General features: G+C 38.5%; 1 protein-coding gene across 4 annotated transcripts in view; it reads left to right on the top strand.

Moving 5' to 3' along the window:
* Positions 1–6,455, top strand: part of CHM (CHM Rab escort protein) — a 274,974-nt gene extending 268,519 nt beyond the window's left edge. For all 4 annotated transcript variants that reach the window (XM_055337921.1, XM_055337920.1, XM_055337918.1 and 1 more), the window contains one exon: positions 2,266–6,455. In XM_055337921.1, the coding sequence (XP_055193896.1) occupies positions 2,266–2,457 (192 nt within the window). In that variant the 3' untranslated portion in view covers positions 2,458–6,455. The remainder of the gene's footprint in view (positions 1–2,265) is intronic.
* Positions 6,456–19,453: the final 12,998 nt, after the last annotated feature.

The following is a 19,453-nucleotide window of genomic DNA, read 5'->3' as shown; positions in this document are numbered from 1 at the left end:
CCCCATACAAATGGAAGATAATTGAAACATTCCAGCATCTGCACCAATCCAGGATGTAAATATGGTGTGTTTAAGAAAAGTGTACATAAATAGATATTAGTGAAGCAAAAAGTCTGAAAGGTAAAGATGGGATGGAGTAAATGATAAGACCAGAGAAATAGGCCTGTAGGGTTTTGTATGCCATAGCAAAGATCTTGAGTTTTTAACCTTTTAAGAAATGAGGAATCACTGAAGTTTTAAGCCAGAAAGTGGCATAAACAAAATTTCACTTCCATAGACCCCCTCTGAAGGCAGCATGGAAATGGATTGCATGGGGGACCCCTAGAGGCAGGGTGACCAGTCCAGTTCTGAGATGTTGCTGTTGTGTAAAGGAAAGATGATACATGCCTGGGCTATATAAAGAAGGAAAAAATGGAGTCAAGAATGAAGAGATAAGATTGTCAGGATTTAACCATTGAATGTGAAGAGTGAAAGGAAGTAAGGGGGAGGAAGAACTTCTATAGGCAGACAAGGTTGAGATAAAAGACAAAAAGAGGAACTGACGGATGAGATAGAGGTTATGATCTCAATCCTCCTGCTTCTAGGAGCTAAGTGTCTCCAGCAGACTGGTGAGGTGGAGAGGAAAGCAGGCATCTCAAATATTTAGTTTCCGAATAGTCATAGGAAAATGTCACATCCAAAAGATATACTCTTGAATTATACTAAAAAGGAAAAGAAACTTTTTCTCCCCATCCTTCTTTTAACTTCACATCAAAGCTCAAAAGTTTCTGTTTAATATCCCTCCATCCACTCCCAAGAAATGTCACTTTTAATCACCTGATGGCCCAACCACCTGGGTCTATCAACTGTAGATGGCCAGATGGTAAATAGTTTAGATTTTGCAGCCCCTACTGTCTCTTTTGCAGCTACTCATCCCTGCCACTGCAGTGCAAAAACAGCCATAGAAAATAGATAAATGAATGAGAGTGGCTAGGTTCCAATAAAACCTTATTTACAAGAACACCAGGCTGGATTTGGCCTGTGGACCATAGTTGTCAACTCCTGGCCTAATGGATGACTTTATGTGCATGTCAGGAAGAAGGATTAAAGTGGTACAGAAATACATTGTTGCCTTTAAAACAGGATATATCTTAAAACCATTTAATGACTTTTGTTTACCAATAGGATAAAGTTCAAGCTCCCTAGTATGACAGGGACCCTTATCTAACAATGAGCTGTATTCATCTAAATAAAAGTAAGGATATGTTTAGAATAGAATAGCAGTGTTTCTTGTCACATTTACCTTCTTGTGTGTGTGTGTGTGTGTGTGTGTGTTTGTGTTGTTAATTAAAATCACATTCAGTTTTTTACTTTCTTACCCTGCCAGACTAAACACAGCTTAGATCTTGACATTTTGGGGTGCCTGGGTGGCTCAGTCGGTTAAGCATTTGACTCTTGGTTTTGCTCAGGTCCATGACATCAAGCCCCCACATAGGCCCACATCAACCTGTGTTGGTAGTCTGCTGGAGATTCTCTCCCCCTCTCTCTGCTCCTCCCCTCACACTTGCACATGTGCACGTTCTCTGTCTCTCAAATAAAATCTTTAAAAATAAAATGTTGACATTTTAACTCATCTTATTATTAATAACAATGATAATAGCTACCATATATAGAGGCTTAGTCTCTACTATTTCATAGATAAGGAAAGCAAGGCTCAGAAGTCAATTAAGCACCGCCCTAAATTGCATTGCTACTAAATGGCAGAGACAGCATTTGCACATGGCCATCTATTCAGAGTTCATGATCTTAAACACTGTTTTATACTCCTTAAAGCCCAGGGGGAAATAAATTATACCAGAAAAGGAAATAGTTGAACAAATAATGAAGAATTTTCTTGATTTTTAACAATGACTTGTTAAAATTATTATATGCTAAATTTGATTGTACAACTATCACAAATAGGCTCTATTGGGAAATTACCTAAAGAATATTGAAGAAAATTGTCTTTCTACTGACATGTAGAATGAATGTGCTTAAATACCCAGCTATCTAATACAATAATCTGATCAAGTACTGATATAGTTAAGTACTTAAAGGGTGGGCCTGAATACATGTATAGAATTGGAGAGAAGTCATGGAATTCCGAAAGCAGATTTTTAGAAGGTCATGTATACCTGATAAAGTTCTATAACTTAAAGAAATTTTAAAGGGTGATACTTTATTTTTAAAATAATTTCATGTTAAGCTGATATCCAAAAACTATTATGTCCTTTCTTCCATTGCCAGGCTGAAACACTTTTCCAGCTAATCTGCCCCAATGAAGACTTCTGTCCACCCCCACCAAATCCTGAAGACATTATCACTGATGGAGACAGTTTACAATCAGAGGTTTCTGAAGCCAGTGTCATACTAGAAGCTAACTCAGAGAGTCCCAAAGAAAGCGCAAGCTTCGGAAACCCAGAGGAGGCCTCTCAGTAACAGACATACACCAAACTGGATACCCCACTTTGGAAATCCCTCCTGACCTCAGAGTCTTCTTCTTGGAAGAACTGTTTGAAAAATGTTAGAAAACAGCAGCCAGTTGACATACATAATTACCAAGAGAAGCAGGTCAGAGAAATACAAAAGGAGGTTTCCCTTAAAGAGGACTTTGCAAGAACTTTGCAAAACACTTATAAAGCACATTGGCTTGCCTACTTTAAGATACCAAACATGTGGAACTAGCAGATAAATATAAATGGATTGATTCCCAGGAATCTAGCTATGGATATAAAAAAGTGTACCTATGCATTGTTAGTAATTCTATAGTATTCAGAAAGCTTTTGCTTACCACTTTGGATCTTTGTTTGAAAGTCACATCTTCAGAATCAGGTCACATATTTCCTTTGATTATTTTAATTCTATTTTCTTTATGGGTATGGGCATGATGACACCAATGATAAAAGCGCATGTAAATGTAGTTGAGGAAAAGCTAAAGTATCATGATCTAGACAGGAGCCTATGTTTGGAATAGAGGTTTGTTTCTATTTTGAGAATTATTGAAAATACCGGTATTAAAGTACCCATTTCTACAAATCATGAGACCAGTACTCAACGTTTTTTAATGTTAGTAGTGATATTTGTATATGAATCACTTACACACTAGGAAAGCTTATAGGACTGAAGAAATGGAAGGAAAGATTTGGATATGCTCTTCAGTTTGTGGAAGTTCTGTCTAGTCAGGTAACTAAAGCCTAATTTTGTATGGACCCAATTTAGTCCTAGCTATACTACCGATGATATTGGACAAATTGTTTAACTTTTTGACTTCACATTGTCCATATGTAAGGTGAAAATAGTAATACATCGCCTACTGTAAGAGAATGATTTTGAAGATAAATGCAGTGCAATCCGTAGAATGCTATTTTGGGGGGAAAATTGTTTTCCCCTTGACTTGGAGGCTAATGTCAAAACTCTTATGCAGCAAAGAATTGTTTGCTGTCAACTCCCATAACACAGTAGATCACAGTGTCTTTACTGCAATTAAGCTTTTGAAATAAAACTATTTCCTAAATTAGTGTTTTATAATCTTATAGACCAGTAAACATAGTAACATGGAATGGTGGTTTTGAATCTTAAAAGGAAAGCACTCTATAAATTCTTCATATGCTTTTTCTGGTGGGTAAACCTGAACCTCTAAGAACTCTGAATACAACATGACAGTTGATAAACCCTAATATATGCTTACCATAAAAACGTTAGAGCTATACATAGCCAGCAAATCTAGTTACAATGACAGTGACTATGTTAAGATTTTTCCAGATCCCAGGTTCTGATAATCTGCTCTCTTTGAGCAATAGTTTGGATTTATTTCAATAATTAAATATATAAAAAGTTTATTGTGCATCCTGGCCTACATTACCAGAGGGCCATAGCTATAGTAGAAAGCACATAGTTGCAGTGGGGCTATGACCTCTCCAGATTTCAGAGATCTTGAAGCTAGTTCTGTCAGGTCACAGACTCATGGGAAATGGAAAGAAGCAAGGAATGTAGCTCTTGCCTCACCTTTCCAATCCCCCGTAGCTATAGCTGAATCCAATTGGAAGGGAGTCCTTCCCAGCCTCTCAGGCTGCTCCTAACTCCTCCGCCCATGGTATACCCCATCTCCTATCTCTTTGGCCCCTTCTGCCTCTCGCTCCCACTTTTATAATGTCCTACAAACCAGGGATAGTAGAATCACATTATCATCCATTTTTATATAGATTCAGATCTTTCTTAAATCACGTTTCCTGAAATCCAACAATGCCATGTGCTAAATGTACAGTACGTACCTAGAAACACCAAATATTGGCCCTGACCCTCAATACCAGTAATATAAAAGGTTCCACTATATGAATGTATTAAGTCTGAATACAATTGAAATGAGTTGCATCAGTTAAGATATTGTACTTTATTATAGTCTAAGAGTCAAAGTCTCTTGACTGCAGCATATACATTTATGTAAACAACCAATCAGGGTACACCCAGAATAATAACTAGAAAAGCCATGATAGCGTTACTGCAGCTATCTGTATGTAGACAAGGAAGGAAATACTCTGTGGTCTCATGGCCCAACCCACACTGTACCCTATTTTATCCTTTAGCCAGCATCATAATCTCTCTTCCAGGTTATTTATTAAATACTATTTAAATGCTTAAAAGCTCCTGATTATGATTAGTGGTGATTTAAAATACTGCATAACTGATAAGAACATTGTGTTAAAGAACTTTAGATATTTCCTGTTGCCTCAGAATGTAATAGAAATTATTCTAACAGCTTTCTTTTCAGCTATCTTAATTATTGCAAATAAATTTTTTTCATAGTTTTAAACCAAAAAAAGGAAAAAACTTTTGGCTTTGTTGCAAAACCATAAGCCTGAAGTTATATGAATAAAGTTAATATGTTGTATGTGATACAGGAATTTCAGTGGCTAATTTAAAATTTTGAATATTGTCATCACATAATTTTTTCGGGATTTTTTTATTCATGAGATACACACAGAGGCAGGGACACAGGCAGAGGGAGTTGCAGGCTCCCTGCAAGGAGCCTGATGCGGCACTCGATCTCAGACCCCGGGATCATGCCCTGAGCCAAAGGTAGACAGACGCTCAACCGCTAAGCCACCCAGGCATCCTGTCATCAAAGAATCATGATTCATGTGTTTAAAATGTTTAGTTATACATGCTTCTTATTAACCAAAAATGATAATACCATTCAATTTAGTGATCTGTATGAAAGCCAGTTACCCTATGTTGCTACTGTCTATATCTAGTAGATATGCCTGCCTAGAAAAGCAGAGAGGTAGGTAGGTGGATATTACAAATTTAGGTATTTTTCTATTGGAAAACGGAGTTTCAATTTTCCATCTCTCTGATATTTACTTGTCCACAGTAAAATGGCCATGTTAACGGTTAACTTCCAGAATGATTGTTTCTTTTTTTTATTTTTTTTTAATTTTTATTTATTTATGATAGGCACACAGTGAGAGAGAGAGAGGCAGAGACACAGGCAGAGGGAGAAGCAGGCTCCATGCACCGGGAGCCTGACGTGGGATTCGATCCCGGGTCTCCAGGATCGCACCCTGGGCCAAAGGCAGGCGCTAAACCGCTGCGCCACCCAGGGATCCCCCAGAATGATTGTTTCTGAAATTGGCAGCCCTTTATCTAAAATACCAACCATGCTAGTGATCATAACTTCTGTCACAGCCTTTCATCTAAAGTCCTAAAGACCTCAAATTTTTTTTTTGAAATGTGATTGTGAAGTATTGATCCTTTAAGGCAAGAATTAAACAATTTTCTTATGAATAAATTATTTACTGCTATTGATATTGAATAATTTATCTCTACTCTTGGTTAATTTTCTTATATGTACTTCAAAGGCATAAATATTCATAATTTTCACTATGTAGCAGTAAGTTTTCAGAGATAATAAAAGCGTTTTGTTGCCTTTCAGGTGTGGTTTCCTATTTTTTAATATTAAAACTTTGCATATATGCCAAGAAATTGAAGATTGTCTTGGAACTGATTTGTTGATACCAACCTAGTTAAACAATTAATTGACCAGCTATATACTTAGTTTTGTTTCTAAGCATCTGTCCACTGTGTCGGGTTTTGTCAGAAAGGCAATCAAATGATACACAGGTTAATTTACTTAGCTAATTGTTCTAGATGCCAGCATCAGACCTCATTCTGTTTGAAATCAGTGCTCGAGGCATGGGCTATGGCTTTATATTACATTGATTGTTTACAAACTGTTTTCACATCTCAGTTATATGAGAATATGAAATGTTTTTCATATTTACTTGGTGAATGAGAACCTGAAATGTTTTTCTCTTTGGTGGTTGAGTCCCCAGCAACTTACTTGAAATACATAAGGGACTGCTGATGTTCTTTGTATACAGAAATCATTTATTGAACTATTTGCTCCCGGATCAAATAAAACATTTCGTTCTTTGAAATTGACATTTTCTGCCAATTTCAGGTAGTTTCCTAAAGCTCAGAATGCATTCAAAAGATAACAGGATTCAGTTATGAGGGGGCAAGATGGCAGAAGAGTAGGGTCCCCAACTCACCTGTCCCCACCAAATTACCTAGATAACCTTCAAATCAATCCTGAAAACCTATAAATCCAGTCAGATTTAAAGAGAGACCGGCTAAAATGCTTCAGTGAGGAGAGTTCCCGCTTCTATCAAGGTAGGAAGATGGGGAATGAATGAATGAATGAATGAATGAATGAATGAATGAATAAATAAATAAATAAATAAATAAATAAATAAATAGCATCGAAGGGAGAGGGGGCCGCAAGATAGGAAGACGGGGAAGCATTGAAGGGAGAGGGGGCCGCAAGATAGGAAGACGGGGAAGCATCCAAGGGAGAGGGGGCCCGCAAGGAGCCGGACTAAGGCCCCGAGGAGAGTGCCCCCAGGACAGGAAAGCCCCTCCCGGAAAAGCAGGAGCTTCACTAATCTTCCCAGAGGGAAAGGAGCTCACAGGGAGTTGGAGCAGGATGCCAGCAGGGGCAGGGATGCCCTCAGGCTCCCTGGGACACTAACAGAGCACCTGCGCCCAGGGGAGAATGCCCTGAGCTCCCTGAAGGGCTGCAGCGCGCGCCCGGCTGGACCCAGGAGCAGTCCCTGGGCGGCTCCACCTGGAGGAAGCTGTGTGGCCCCGGGAGCGCGATTCCAGCAGCAAAGTCCCCGGACCCCAGGGCGCCGAGGGACAAGGCCCAGGAACTGGCGCTCCACCCAGGACAGGCAGAGGCTGGGAGGGAACAGGACAGCAAGGACGTTCCTGCTGCTGGGAGGCCCCAAGCTGTGCAGATCAGTGCCCCCCTCCCCGGAGCATCCAGGCCCCTGCAGACTGGAAGCTGCGGTAGTTACTAGTGGAGCTGACTCCAGGACTGGAGAGCTAGCTGCCACCACTGTTGTTGTTCCTCTGGGGCCTCACAGGATAAACAACTCCCACTGAGCCTCACAGTGGCCTCACAGGATAAAAAGAAAAAACAACTCCCACTGAGCCTAGCACCAGGGAGGGGGTGAGGCAGCTCGCTCAGGTGCTCACACCTGAGAAACAGCACAGCAGGCCCCTCCCTCAGAAGACCAGCTAGATGGACAGGGGAAAAGCAAGTTATTGACCAAGCAGCACTGTAAAGTTCCAGGGGAAGTCGAGAGACTTACAGTATATAGAATCAGAGGATACTCGCCGTTGTTTTTTGTTTTCTGTTTGCTATCCCACGCTTTTTTTCCCTTTTTTTCTTCCTTTCTTTTTCTTTTTTCTCTTCTTTTTCTACCTTTCCCAGTACAACCTGGTTTTGGCCACTCTACACTGAGCAAAATGACTAGAAGGCAAAACTCACCTCAAAAGAAAGAAGCAGAAACAGTCGTCTCTCCCATAGAATTACAAAATTTGGATTACAATTCAATGTCAGAAACCCAATTCAGAAGCACAATTATAAAGCTACTGGTGACTCTAGAAAAAAGCATAAAGGATTCAAGAGACTTCATGACTGCAGAATTTAGATCTAATCAGGCAGAAATTAAAAATCAATTAAAAGAGATGCAACCCAAACTAGAGGTCCTAACGATGAGGGTTAAAGAGGTAGAAGAACGAGTGAGTGACATACAAGACAAGTTGATGGCAAGGAGGGAAATTGAGGAAAAAAGAGAAAAACAAAAGATCATGAGGATAAGTTAAGGGAAATAAATAGCCTCAGAAGGAAAAATATACGTTTAATTGGGTTTCCTGAGGGCGCCAAAAGGGACAGAGGTCTAGAATATGTATTAGAAAAAATCATAGCTGAGAAACTCCATAAGTTGGGAAGGGAAATGGGCATTCAGATCCAGGAGATACAGACATGCCCGAAAATCAATAAAAACCACTCAACAGCTCGACATTTTATAGTGAGACTTGCAAATTCCAAAGATAAAGAGAAGATCCTTAAAGCAGCAAGAAACAAGAAATCTCTAAATTTTATGGGCAGAAATATTAGATTAACAGCAGACCTCTCAACAGAGACCTGACAGGGCAAAAAGGGATGGCAGGATATATTCAGGGTCCTAAATGAGAAAAACATGCAGCCAAGAATACTTTATCCAACAAGGCTCTCATGCAGAATAGAAGGAGAAATAAAGAGCTTCCAAGATAGGCAGAAACTGAAAGAATATGTGACCACCAAGCCAGCTCTACAAGATACTAAGGGGGACTCTGTAAGAAAGAGGAGGTCCAAAGGAACAATCCACAAAAACAGGGACTGAATAGGTATCATGATGACACTAAATTCATATCTTTCAATAGTAACTCTGAACATGAATGGGCTTAATGACCACATCAAAAGGCACAGGGTTTCAGACTGCATAAAAAAGCAAGACCCATCTATTTGCTGTCTAAAAGTGACTCATTTTATACATAAGGACACCTACAGCCAGAAAATAAAAGGTTGGAGGACCATTTACCATTCCAATGATTCTCAAAAGAAAGCAGGGGTAGCCATCCTTATATCAGATAAACTAATGTTTATCGCGAAGACTGTAGTAAGAGATGAAGAGTGACACTATATGATACTTCAGGGATCTATCCAACGAGAGGACCTAAAAATCAACAATAATTATGCCCCGAATGTGGGAGCTGCCAAGTATATCAATCAATTAATAAAGTTAAGACATACTTAGATAATAATACACTTTTACTTGGTTGCTTCAATCTAGTGCTTTCTACACTCGATACGTCTTCTAAACACAACATCTCCAAATAAACGAGAGCTTTAAATGATACACTGGACCAGATGGATTTCACAGATATCTACAGAACTTTACATCTAAACGCAGATGAATACACATTCTTCTCAAGTGCACATGGAACTTTCTCCAGAATAGACCACATACTGGGTCACAAACCGGGTCTGAACTGATACCAAAAGATTGGGATCGTCCCCTGTGTATTCTCAGACTATAATGCCTTGAAATTAGAACTAAATCACAACAAGAAGTTTAGAAGGACTTCAAACACCTGGAGGTTAAGGACCATCCTGCTAAAAGATGAAAGGGTCAACCGGGAAATTGAGTAAGAATTAAAAAGGTTCATGGAAACTAATGAGAATGAAGATACAACCATTCAAAATCTTTGGGATGCAACAAAGCAGTCCTGACAGGGAAATATATCGCAATACAAGCATCCATTCAAAAACTGGAAACAACTCAAATACAAAAGCTAACCTTACACATAAAGGAGCTAGAGAAAAAACAGCAAATAGATCGTACACCCAGCAGAAGAAGAGAGTAAATAAAGATTCAAACTGAACTCAACGAAATCGAGACCAGAAGAACTGTGGAAGAGATCAACAAAACCAGGAATTGGTTCATAGAAAGAATTAATAAGATAGATAAACCATTAGCCAGCCTTATTAAAAAGAAGAGAGAGAAGACTCAAATTAATAAAATCATGAATGAGAAAGGAGAGGTCACTAGCAACACCAAGGAAATACAAACAATTTTAAAAACATATTATGAACAGCTAAACGCCAATAAATTAGGCAATGTAGAAGAATTTGACACATTCCTGGAAAGCCACAAACTACCAAAACGTGAACAGGAAGAAATAGAAACTCTGAACAAGCCGATAACCAGGGAGGAAATTGAAGCAGTCATCAAAAACCTCCCAAGACACAAGAGTCCAGGGCCAGATGGCTTCCCAGGGAATTCTATCAAACATATAAAGAAAAAACCATACCTATTCTACTAAAGCTGTTTGGAAAGATAGAAAGAGATGGAGTATTTCCAAATTCGTTCTATGAGGCCAGCATCACCTTAATTCCAAAACCAGACAAAGATCCCACCATCCCACCAAAAAGGAGAATTACAGACCAATATCCCTGATAAACATGGATGCAAAAATTCTCAACAAGATACTAGCCAATACAATCCAACAGTACAAAAGAAAATTATTCACCATGACCAAGTAGGATTTATCCCCGGGACACAAGGCTGGTTCAACACTCGTAAAACAATCAATGTGATTCATCATATCAGCAAGAGAAAAACCAAGAACCATATGATCCTCTCATTAGATGCAGAGAAAGCATTTGACAAAATACAGCATCCATTCCTGAACAAAACTCTTTAGAGTGTAGGGATAGAGGGAACATTCCTCTGCATCTTAAAAGCCATCTACGAAAAGCCCACAGCAAATATCATTCTCAGTGGGGAAGCACTGGGAGCCTCTCCCCTAAGATAGGAACAAGACAGGGATGTCCACTCTCACCACTGCTATTCAACATAGTACTGGAAGTCCTAGCCTGAGCAATCAGACAACAAAAAGACATTAAAGGCATTCAAATTGGAAAGAAGATGTCAAACTCTCCCTCTTCGCAGATGACATGATACTCTACATAGAAAACCCAAAAACCTCCACCCCAAGATTGCTGGAACTCATACAGCAATTTGGCAGCGTGGCAGGATACAAAATCAATGCCCAGAAGTCAGTGGCATTTCTATACACAATGAGACTGAAGAAAGAGAAATTAAGGAGTCAATCCCATTGACAATTGCACCCAAAAGCATAAGATACCTAGGAATAAACCTAACCAAAGAGGTAAAGGATCTATACCCTAAAAACTATAGAACACTTCTGAAAGAAATTGAGGAAGACATGAGAGATGGAAAAATATTCCATGCTCATGGATTGGCAGAATTAATATTGTGAAAATGTCAATGCTACCCAGGGCAATTTACACGTTTAATGCAATCCCTATCCAAATACCATGGACTTTCTTCAGAGAGTTAAAACAAACTATTTTAAGATTTGTGTGGAATCAGAAAAGACCCCAAATAACCAGGGGAATTTTAAAAAAGAAAACCATAGCTGGGGGCATCACAATGCCAGATTTCATGTTGTACTACAAAGCTGTGGTCATCAAGACAGTGTGGTACCGGCACAAAAAAAGACACATAGATCAATGGAACAGAACAGAGAACCCAGAAATGGACCCTGAACTTTATGGTCAACTAATATTCGATAAAGGAGGAAAGACTATCCACTGGAAGAAAGACAGTCTCTTTAGTAAATGGTGGTTGGAAAATTGGACATCCACATGCAGAAGAATGAAACTAGACCGCTCTCTTTCACCATACACAAAGATACATACACTCAAAATGGATGAATGGTCTAAATGTGAGACAAGATTCCATCAAAATCCTAGAGTAGAACACAGGCAACACCCTTTTTGAACTCGGCCACAGTAACTTTTTGCAAGATACATCCACGAAAGCAAAAGAAACAAAAGCAAAAATGAACTATTGGGACTACATCAAGATAAGAAGCTTTTGTATAGCAAAGGATACAGTCAACAAAACTCAAAGACAACCTACAGAATGGGAGAAGATATTTGCAAATGACGTATCAGATAAAGGGCTAGTTTCCAAAATCTATAAAGAACTTATTAAACTCAACAGAGAAACAAACAATCCAATCATGAAATGGGCAAAAGACATGAAGAGAAATCTCAGAGGAAGACATAGACATGGCCAACATGCACATGAGAAAATGCTCTGCATCACTTGCCATCAGGGAAATACAAATCAAAACCACAAGGAGATATCACACCAGTGAGAATGGGAAAAATTAACAAGGCAGGAAACCACAAATGTTGGAGAGGATGTGGAGAAAAGGGAACCCTCTTACACTGTTGGTGGGAATGTGAACTGGTGCAGCCAGTCTGGAAAACTCTCTGGAGGTTTCTCAAAGTGTTGAAAATAGACCTTCCCTACGACCCAGCAATTTCACTGTTGGGGATTTACCCCAAAGATACAGATGCAATGAAACGCTGGGACACCTGCACCCTGATGTTTATAGCAGCAATGTCCACAATAGCCAAACTGTGGAAGGAGCTTTGGTGTCCGTGAAAGATGAATGGATAAAGAAGTTGTGGTTTATGTATACAATGGAATATTACTCAGCCATTAGAAATGACAAATACCCACCATTTGCTTTGACGTGGATGGAACTGGAGGGTATTATGCTGAGTGAAGTAAGTCAATCGGAGAAGGACAAACAGCGTATGTTCTCATTCATTTGGGGAATATGAATAATAGTGAAAGGGAATAGAAGGGAAGGGAGAAGAAATGGGTAGGAAATATCAGAAAGGGAGACAGAACATGAAGACTCCTAACTCTGGGAAACGAACTAGGGGTGGTGGAAGGGGAGGCGGTGGGGAGTGGGGGTGAATGGGTGACAGGCACTGAGCAGGGCACTTGACGGGATGAGCACTGGGTGTTATTTTGTATGTTGGCAAATTGAACACCAATAAAAAATAAATTTATTTTTAAAAAAGAAAGAAGCAGATCTGTCCACAGATATTTGGCAGGCCAAAAGAAAGTATCACAATATATTCAATGTGCTGGATGGGAAAAATATGTAGCCAAGAATACTTTATCCAACAAAGCTATCATTCAGTATAAAAAGAAAGCTAAAGAGTTTCCCACACAAAAACAAATGAGTTTGTGACAACTAAACTAGCCCTGCAAGAAATATTAAAGGGGACTCTTGGCATGTAAAAGAAAGACCAAAAGGGACAAAACTAGAAAGGAACAGAAAAAAAAAAACTCCAGAAACAATGAATTAATAGGCAATATAATGGAGCTAAACTCAAATCTTTCAATAATCACTCTAATTGCAAATGGATTAAATGTGCTCATCAAAAGACAGGGTATCAGAATAGATTAAAATAACAACAACAGTAAGAGGCACCAAGGTGATTTATTCGGTTGAGTGTCCAACTCTTGGTTTCAGTTCAGGTCATGATCTCAGGGATGTGAGATCAAGCTCTGCATGAGGATCTCTGCAGTAGACATTTTAACAGTATGTCCTACTATGGAGGACAAACTGAGGCATTGTTGGAGGGCAGGTGTGCAGGCAGTTGGGTTAACAGGGTGATGACTATTAAGGAGGGCACTTATTGTGATGGGCCCTGGGTGTAGTAAGTGAGGAATCACTGAATTCTATTCTTGGAACTAAAATTGTGCTGTGTGCTATCTAACTGGAATTTAAATTTAAACTTAGAAAAGGAAAAATAAATAATAAGCACGTATGGGAAATTTCATTATTAGAATCTCCAAAACTACCTCTGTGTATATATGTGTCTGTATATTTTCAAATGCATTTGTGTACTGTGAGATTTGAATTTTTACTGAAGCAACTGTTAGAATGGAAATCAATTATACTTTAGGGTACTTCTAGTCACTTTGGTACATGTGATCTGAGATTGTTCTTTTTTATTTGGATTGACTTTAGAAATATATTTACAAATAATACTCTGTAAAAAGACTTAAAATACTGGCTCTTACATTAAAATATGATCTAAGGTTTTGCAGAAATACAACTTTGGTATGGAAGCTATTGGCATAATATGTAAACATTTAAAATAGTTTTACACGTAGGTAAATGTACAAAGCATCAGCTATATCCAAAGTGCTGTACTTAGAATTTTATTTTTATTTTTATTTTTAATAATAAATTTATTTTTTATTGGTGTTCAATTTGCCAACATACAGAATAACACCCAGTGCTCATCCCGTCAAGTGCCCCCCTCAGTGCCTGCCACCCAGTCACCCCCACCCCCCTCCCTTCTCCCCTTCTACCACCCCTAGTTTGTTTCTCAGAGTTAGTATTTTAACATCAGAAATACACAATGTACCAGAAAGTCATTTCCTTTGGTTGAGTTTATACAATAGCAGAAAAAGGATTTGTGCAGAACTTAAAATTGCTATCTATCTTTAATATAAGTGAAAAATATTGTCATTTTTTAAATCTGTATTTGAAAATTGTGCAGAAAGATGAGTCTTGAACATCATTTGTCTTTCAGATCTTTTGAAAATAATTTTTTGCTTCTAGATTTGAGTTGGTATTCCATTTTCAGGCACATCTAATAAGAGAACACTCTATCAAAAGTTCTAGATTTATAAAAAGCAACATTTTGGAGACCCAACTGTGCCTATTACAAAGTAGTTCTTTGCTTTATCAATGACTTCAAGCTTTTTAAAAGGAGGAGTTCCCTGGAGTTCCCAGGTAGTACCTATCAGCACTGCATACACTATTAACTTCTAGACAGAGAGAAGTAGTTGTGTTATAGTAGAACCACTGCTAAATGAAGATCAATTTGAAAATACAGCAATTTTTAAATGATTGTGGAAGTAAAAGAGAAGATACGGCTGGAAAGAAGTCCAGTTTGAGCACAAATTTGCAGGAATACATCTGTGACATAAAGTGTGTTGCACTGAAAGTGAAGATTATTTAAAGAGTACATGTTCTCTTAGTAGAACCTATCAGGACGCCCGTGTGGTTCAGCGGTTGAGCATCTGTCTCTGCCTCGGGATGTGATCCCAGGATCCCGGGATCTAGTTCCACATTGGGCTCCCCACAGAGAGCCTGGTTCTCCCTTTGCCAATTTTTCTGCCTCTTTCTCTGTATCTCTCATGAATAAATAAATAAAATCTTTTTTTAAAAAAAAAGAAACACTTTGAAATAATACAATAATAGTTGGGTTGCCTTCTGCTTCACCCACTACATCCATTCCTTTGTCTTTCTCACTCTGAGTGGTTAGTAATATGTGGGTATAGCAGCAGAAGCACCTTGGCAGGAAATGTCAGGGCCAACATAAAGAGCCATCTAGTCCATCCACAATCACATTTCGGCGTGATTTACTATTATACTCCTAAGGTAAATTATAATTTTAAAATTATCTATGTATAGGGAAAGGAGACTTTACAAGAAATAACTACAAAATATTTAACCAGAAAAAAATGATTTCTGAATCCCTCTTATACAAGACCAAAGATAGAATGAAGCCTGACTATATTATAATAGAATAAAAAGTGGTTAATATGGATGAGCTGGAAGAAAGCTTGAGACCATTTACTTCTAGCCCAATCTCTGGAAACTGAAAGTAATTTGTCCAAAAGCCTTAGCACTAGAAACAGAGAACAATTTAGTATTCTGGAGTCAGAAAGACCTGGAATTGAATTCAGGAATTATGTTAGCTATAATTCCTGGCAAATTTTGAGCCCATTAGCTTGTTTGTTAAATAGAAATGATAATAGTACCTAATCTGTAGGATTTTTGTGAGAATGAAGATGATCGAGCCCTGCATCGGGATCCCTGCTCAGCAGGGAATCTGCATCCCCCTGTCTCTCTGCCAATCCCCCTGTTTGTGCTCTCCTTCTTTATCTCATAAATAAATTAAATTCTTAAGAAAAAGAAGAAACAAGGGCTTTGAAGGAAACAATGGACCAGATGGACATCACAGATATATACAAAACATTCTATCCTAATGCAACAGAATACACACTCTTCACAAGTGCACATGGAAATTTTTTCACAAAGACCACATACTGGATCACAAATTAGATCTTAACTGATACCAAAAGATTGGATTATTCTATGTATATTTTCACACCACAATGCTTTGAAACTTGAATTCAGCCACAAGAGGAAAATTGGAAGGAACTCAAATATTTGGAGGTTAAAGAGCATCCAACTAAAGAATGAATGAGTCAACCAGCAAATTAGAGAAGAATTAAAAAGGTTTGAGCAGGGACGCCTGGGCATGATCCCAGGGTCCAGAATCGAGTCCTGCATCAGGCTCCTTCGGGGAGCCTGCTTCTCCCTCTGCCTGTGTCTCTGCCTCTCTCTCGCTCTGTCTCTCATGAATAAATAAATTAAATCTTTTAAAAATTTTTTAAAAGTTTCGTGCAAACTAATGAAAATGAAAGCACAACTGTTCAAAACCTTTGGGATACAGCAAAAGCAGCCCTAAGAGGGAAGTACATTTCAATACAAGCCTTTCACAAAAAAAAAAAAAAATTAGAAAATTCTCAAATACACAAGCTAACATTACACCTAAAGGAGCTGGGGAAAGAACAGCAAATGAAGCCTAAACCAAGCAAGAGGAGAGAAATAATGAAGATTAGAGCAGAAGAACCAAAAGAACAGTAGAACAGAACAATATACCTAGGAGGTGGTTTTTTGAAAGAATTAATAAGATACATAAACCCCCAGCCAGACTTACCAAAAAGAGAAGAGAAATGACAAAAATTAATAAAATCATGAATTAAAGAAGAGAGATCATTACTGACACCAGAGAAATATAAATGAATTTAAGAACGTATTATGAGCAATTATATGCCAACAAATTAGGCAATTTGGAAGAAGTGAATGCATTCCTGGAAACTTATAAACTACCAAAACTGAAACAGGAAGAAATAGAAAACCTGAACAGACCAATAACCAAGAAGGAAATTGAAGCAGTAACAAAAAACCACCTAAGAAACAAGTGTACAAAGCTGTGGTCATCAAGACAGTGTGGTACTGGCACAAAAACAGACACATAGACCAATGGAACAGAATAGAGAATCCAGAAATGGACCCTGAACTTTATGTTCAACTAATATTCGACAAAGGAGGAAAGACGATCCACTGGAAGAAAGACAGTCTCTTCAATAAATGGTGCTGGGAAAATTGGACATCCACATGCAGAAGAATGAAACTAGACCACTCTCTTGCACCATACACAAAGATAAACTCAAAATGGATGAAAGATTTAAATGTGAGACAAGACTCCATCAAAATCCTAGAGGAGAACACAGGCAACACCCTTTTTGAACTTGGCCACAGTAACTTCTTGCAAGATACATCCATGAAAACAAAAGAAACAAAAGCAAAAATGAACTATTGGGACTTCATCAAGATAAGAAGCTTTTGCACAGCAAAGGATACAGTCCACAAAACTCAAAGACAACCTACAGAATGGGAGAAGATATTTGCAAATAACATATCAGATAAAGGGCTAGTTTCCAAAATCTATAAAGAACTTATTAAACTCAGCACCAAAGAAACAAACAATCCAATCATGAAATGGGCAAAAGACATGAAGAGAAATCTCACAGAGGAAGACATAGACATAGCCAACATGCACATGAGAAAATGCTCTGCATCACTTGCCATCAGGGAAATACAAATCAAAACCACAATGAGATACCACCTCACACCAGTGAGAATGGGGAAAATTAATAAGGCAGGAAACAACAAATGTTGGAGAGGATGCGGAGAAAAGGGAACCCTCTTACACTGTTGGTGGGAATGTGAACTGGTGCAGCCACTCTGGAAAACTGTGTGGAGGTTCCTCAAAGAATTAAAAATAGACCTGCCCTACGACCCAGCAATTGCACTGTTAGGGATTTACCCCGAAGATTCAGATGCAATGAAACGCCGGGGCACCTGCACCCCGATGTTTCTAGCAGCCATGTCCACAATAGCCAAACTGTGGAAGGAGCCTCGGTGCCCATCGAAAGATGAATGGATAAAGAAGATGTGGTTTATGTATACAATGGAATATTACTCAGCCATTAGAAACAACAAATACCCACCATTTGCTTCAACGTGGATGGAACTGGAGGGTATTATGCTGAGTGAAGTAAGTCAATCGGAGAAAGACAAACAGTGTATGCTCTCACTCATTTGGGGAATATGAATAATAGTGAAGGGGATTATAAGGGAAGGGAGAAGAAATGTGTGGGAGATATCAGAAAGGGACACAGAACATAAAGACTTCTAACTCTGGGAAATGAACTAGGGGTGGTGGAAGGGGAGGAGGGCGGGGGGTGGGGGTGAATGGGTGACGGGCACGGAGGGGGACACTTGACGGGATGAGCACTGGGTGTTATTCTGTATGTTGGTAAATTGAACACCAATAAAAATTAATTTATAAAAAAAAAAAAAAGAAAGAAACAAGTGTCCAGGGCCATATGGCTTCCCAGGGGAATTCTACCAAACATTTAAAGAAGAAATATCTATTCTTCTGAAACTGTTTCAAAAGATAGATATAAAAGGAAAATTTCCAAACTCATTCTATGAGGCTGGCATTACCTTGATCCTAAAACCAGACAGAGACCCCATCAAAAAGGAGAATTAGAGACCAATATCCCATCAAAATACTCACCAAGATACTAGCCAATATGATCCAAAATATATTAAAATGATTATTCACCACAACTGAGATTTATTGCTGGGCTACAAGGTGGTTCAACATTTGCCAATCAACGTCATAGATCACATTAATAAGAGAAAAGACAGGAACCATCTGATCCTCTCAATTGATGCAGAAAAAGAATTTGCAAAATGCAACATCTTTTCTTGATTAAAACTCTTCAAAGTGTAGGGATAGAGGAAACATATCTCAAATCATAAAAACCAACTATGAAAAGCCCACAGAAAAAATCATTCTGAATGGGGAAAAACTGAGAGCTTTCCCCCCTAAGGTGAGGTCTATTCGTACCCTCAGCAATCAGACGGCAAAAAATAAATAAATAAATAAATAAATTAATTAATTAATTAAATAAAAGGCATTCAAATTGGCAAAGAAGTCAAAATCTCTGTCTTCCCAGATGACATGATATTGTATGTGGAAACCCAAAAAAACTCCACCCTCAAATTGCTAGAACTCATATAGAATGAGCAACATGGCAGGATAAAAAAATCAATGCACAGAAATCGCTTGCATTTCTATACACTAACAATGAAACAGAAGAAAGAAAGATTAAGGAATTGAACCTATTTACAATTGCAACAAAAACCATGATATCTAAGAGTAAACTTAACCTAAGAGGTAAAATATCTGTACTCTAACAACTATAGAACACTTCTTTATTATTTATTGATTGATTGATTGATATTTGTTTTTATTTAAGTTTGATTTGCCAACATATAGTGTAACACCCAGTGCTCATCCTATCAAGTGTCCTGCTCAGTGTACATCACCCAGTTACCCCAACCGCCTGCCCACCTCCACTTCCGCAACTCTTTGTTTCCCGGAGTTAGGAATCTCTTGTGGTTCCTCTAATTTTTCCCACTCAGTTTCCCTCTTTTACCTTATAATCCCTTTCACTATTTCTTATATTCCCGATATGATGAG

Source organism: Nyctereutes procyonoides, unplaced genomic scaffold (assembly GCF_905146905.1).
Source record: "Nyctereutes procyonoides isolate TBG_1078 unplaced genomic scaffold, NYPRO_anot_genome, whole genome shotgun sequence".
Lineage (NCBI taxonomy): Eukaryota > Metazoa > Chordata > Mammalia > Carnivora > Canidae > Nyctereutes > Nyctereutes procyonoides.
Note: the sequence above shows the minus strand (reverse complement) of the source record. Positions and strands in the feature narration are given on the sequence as shown.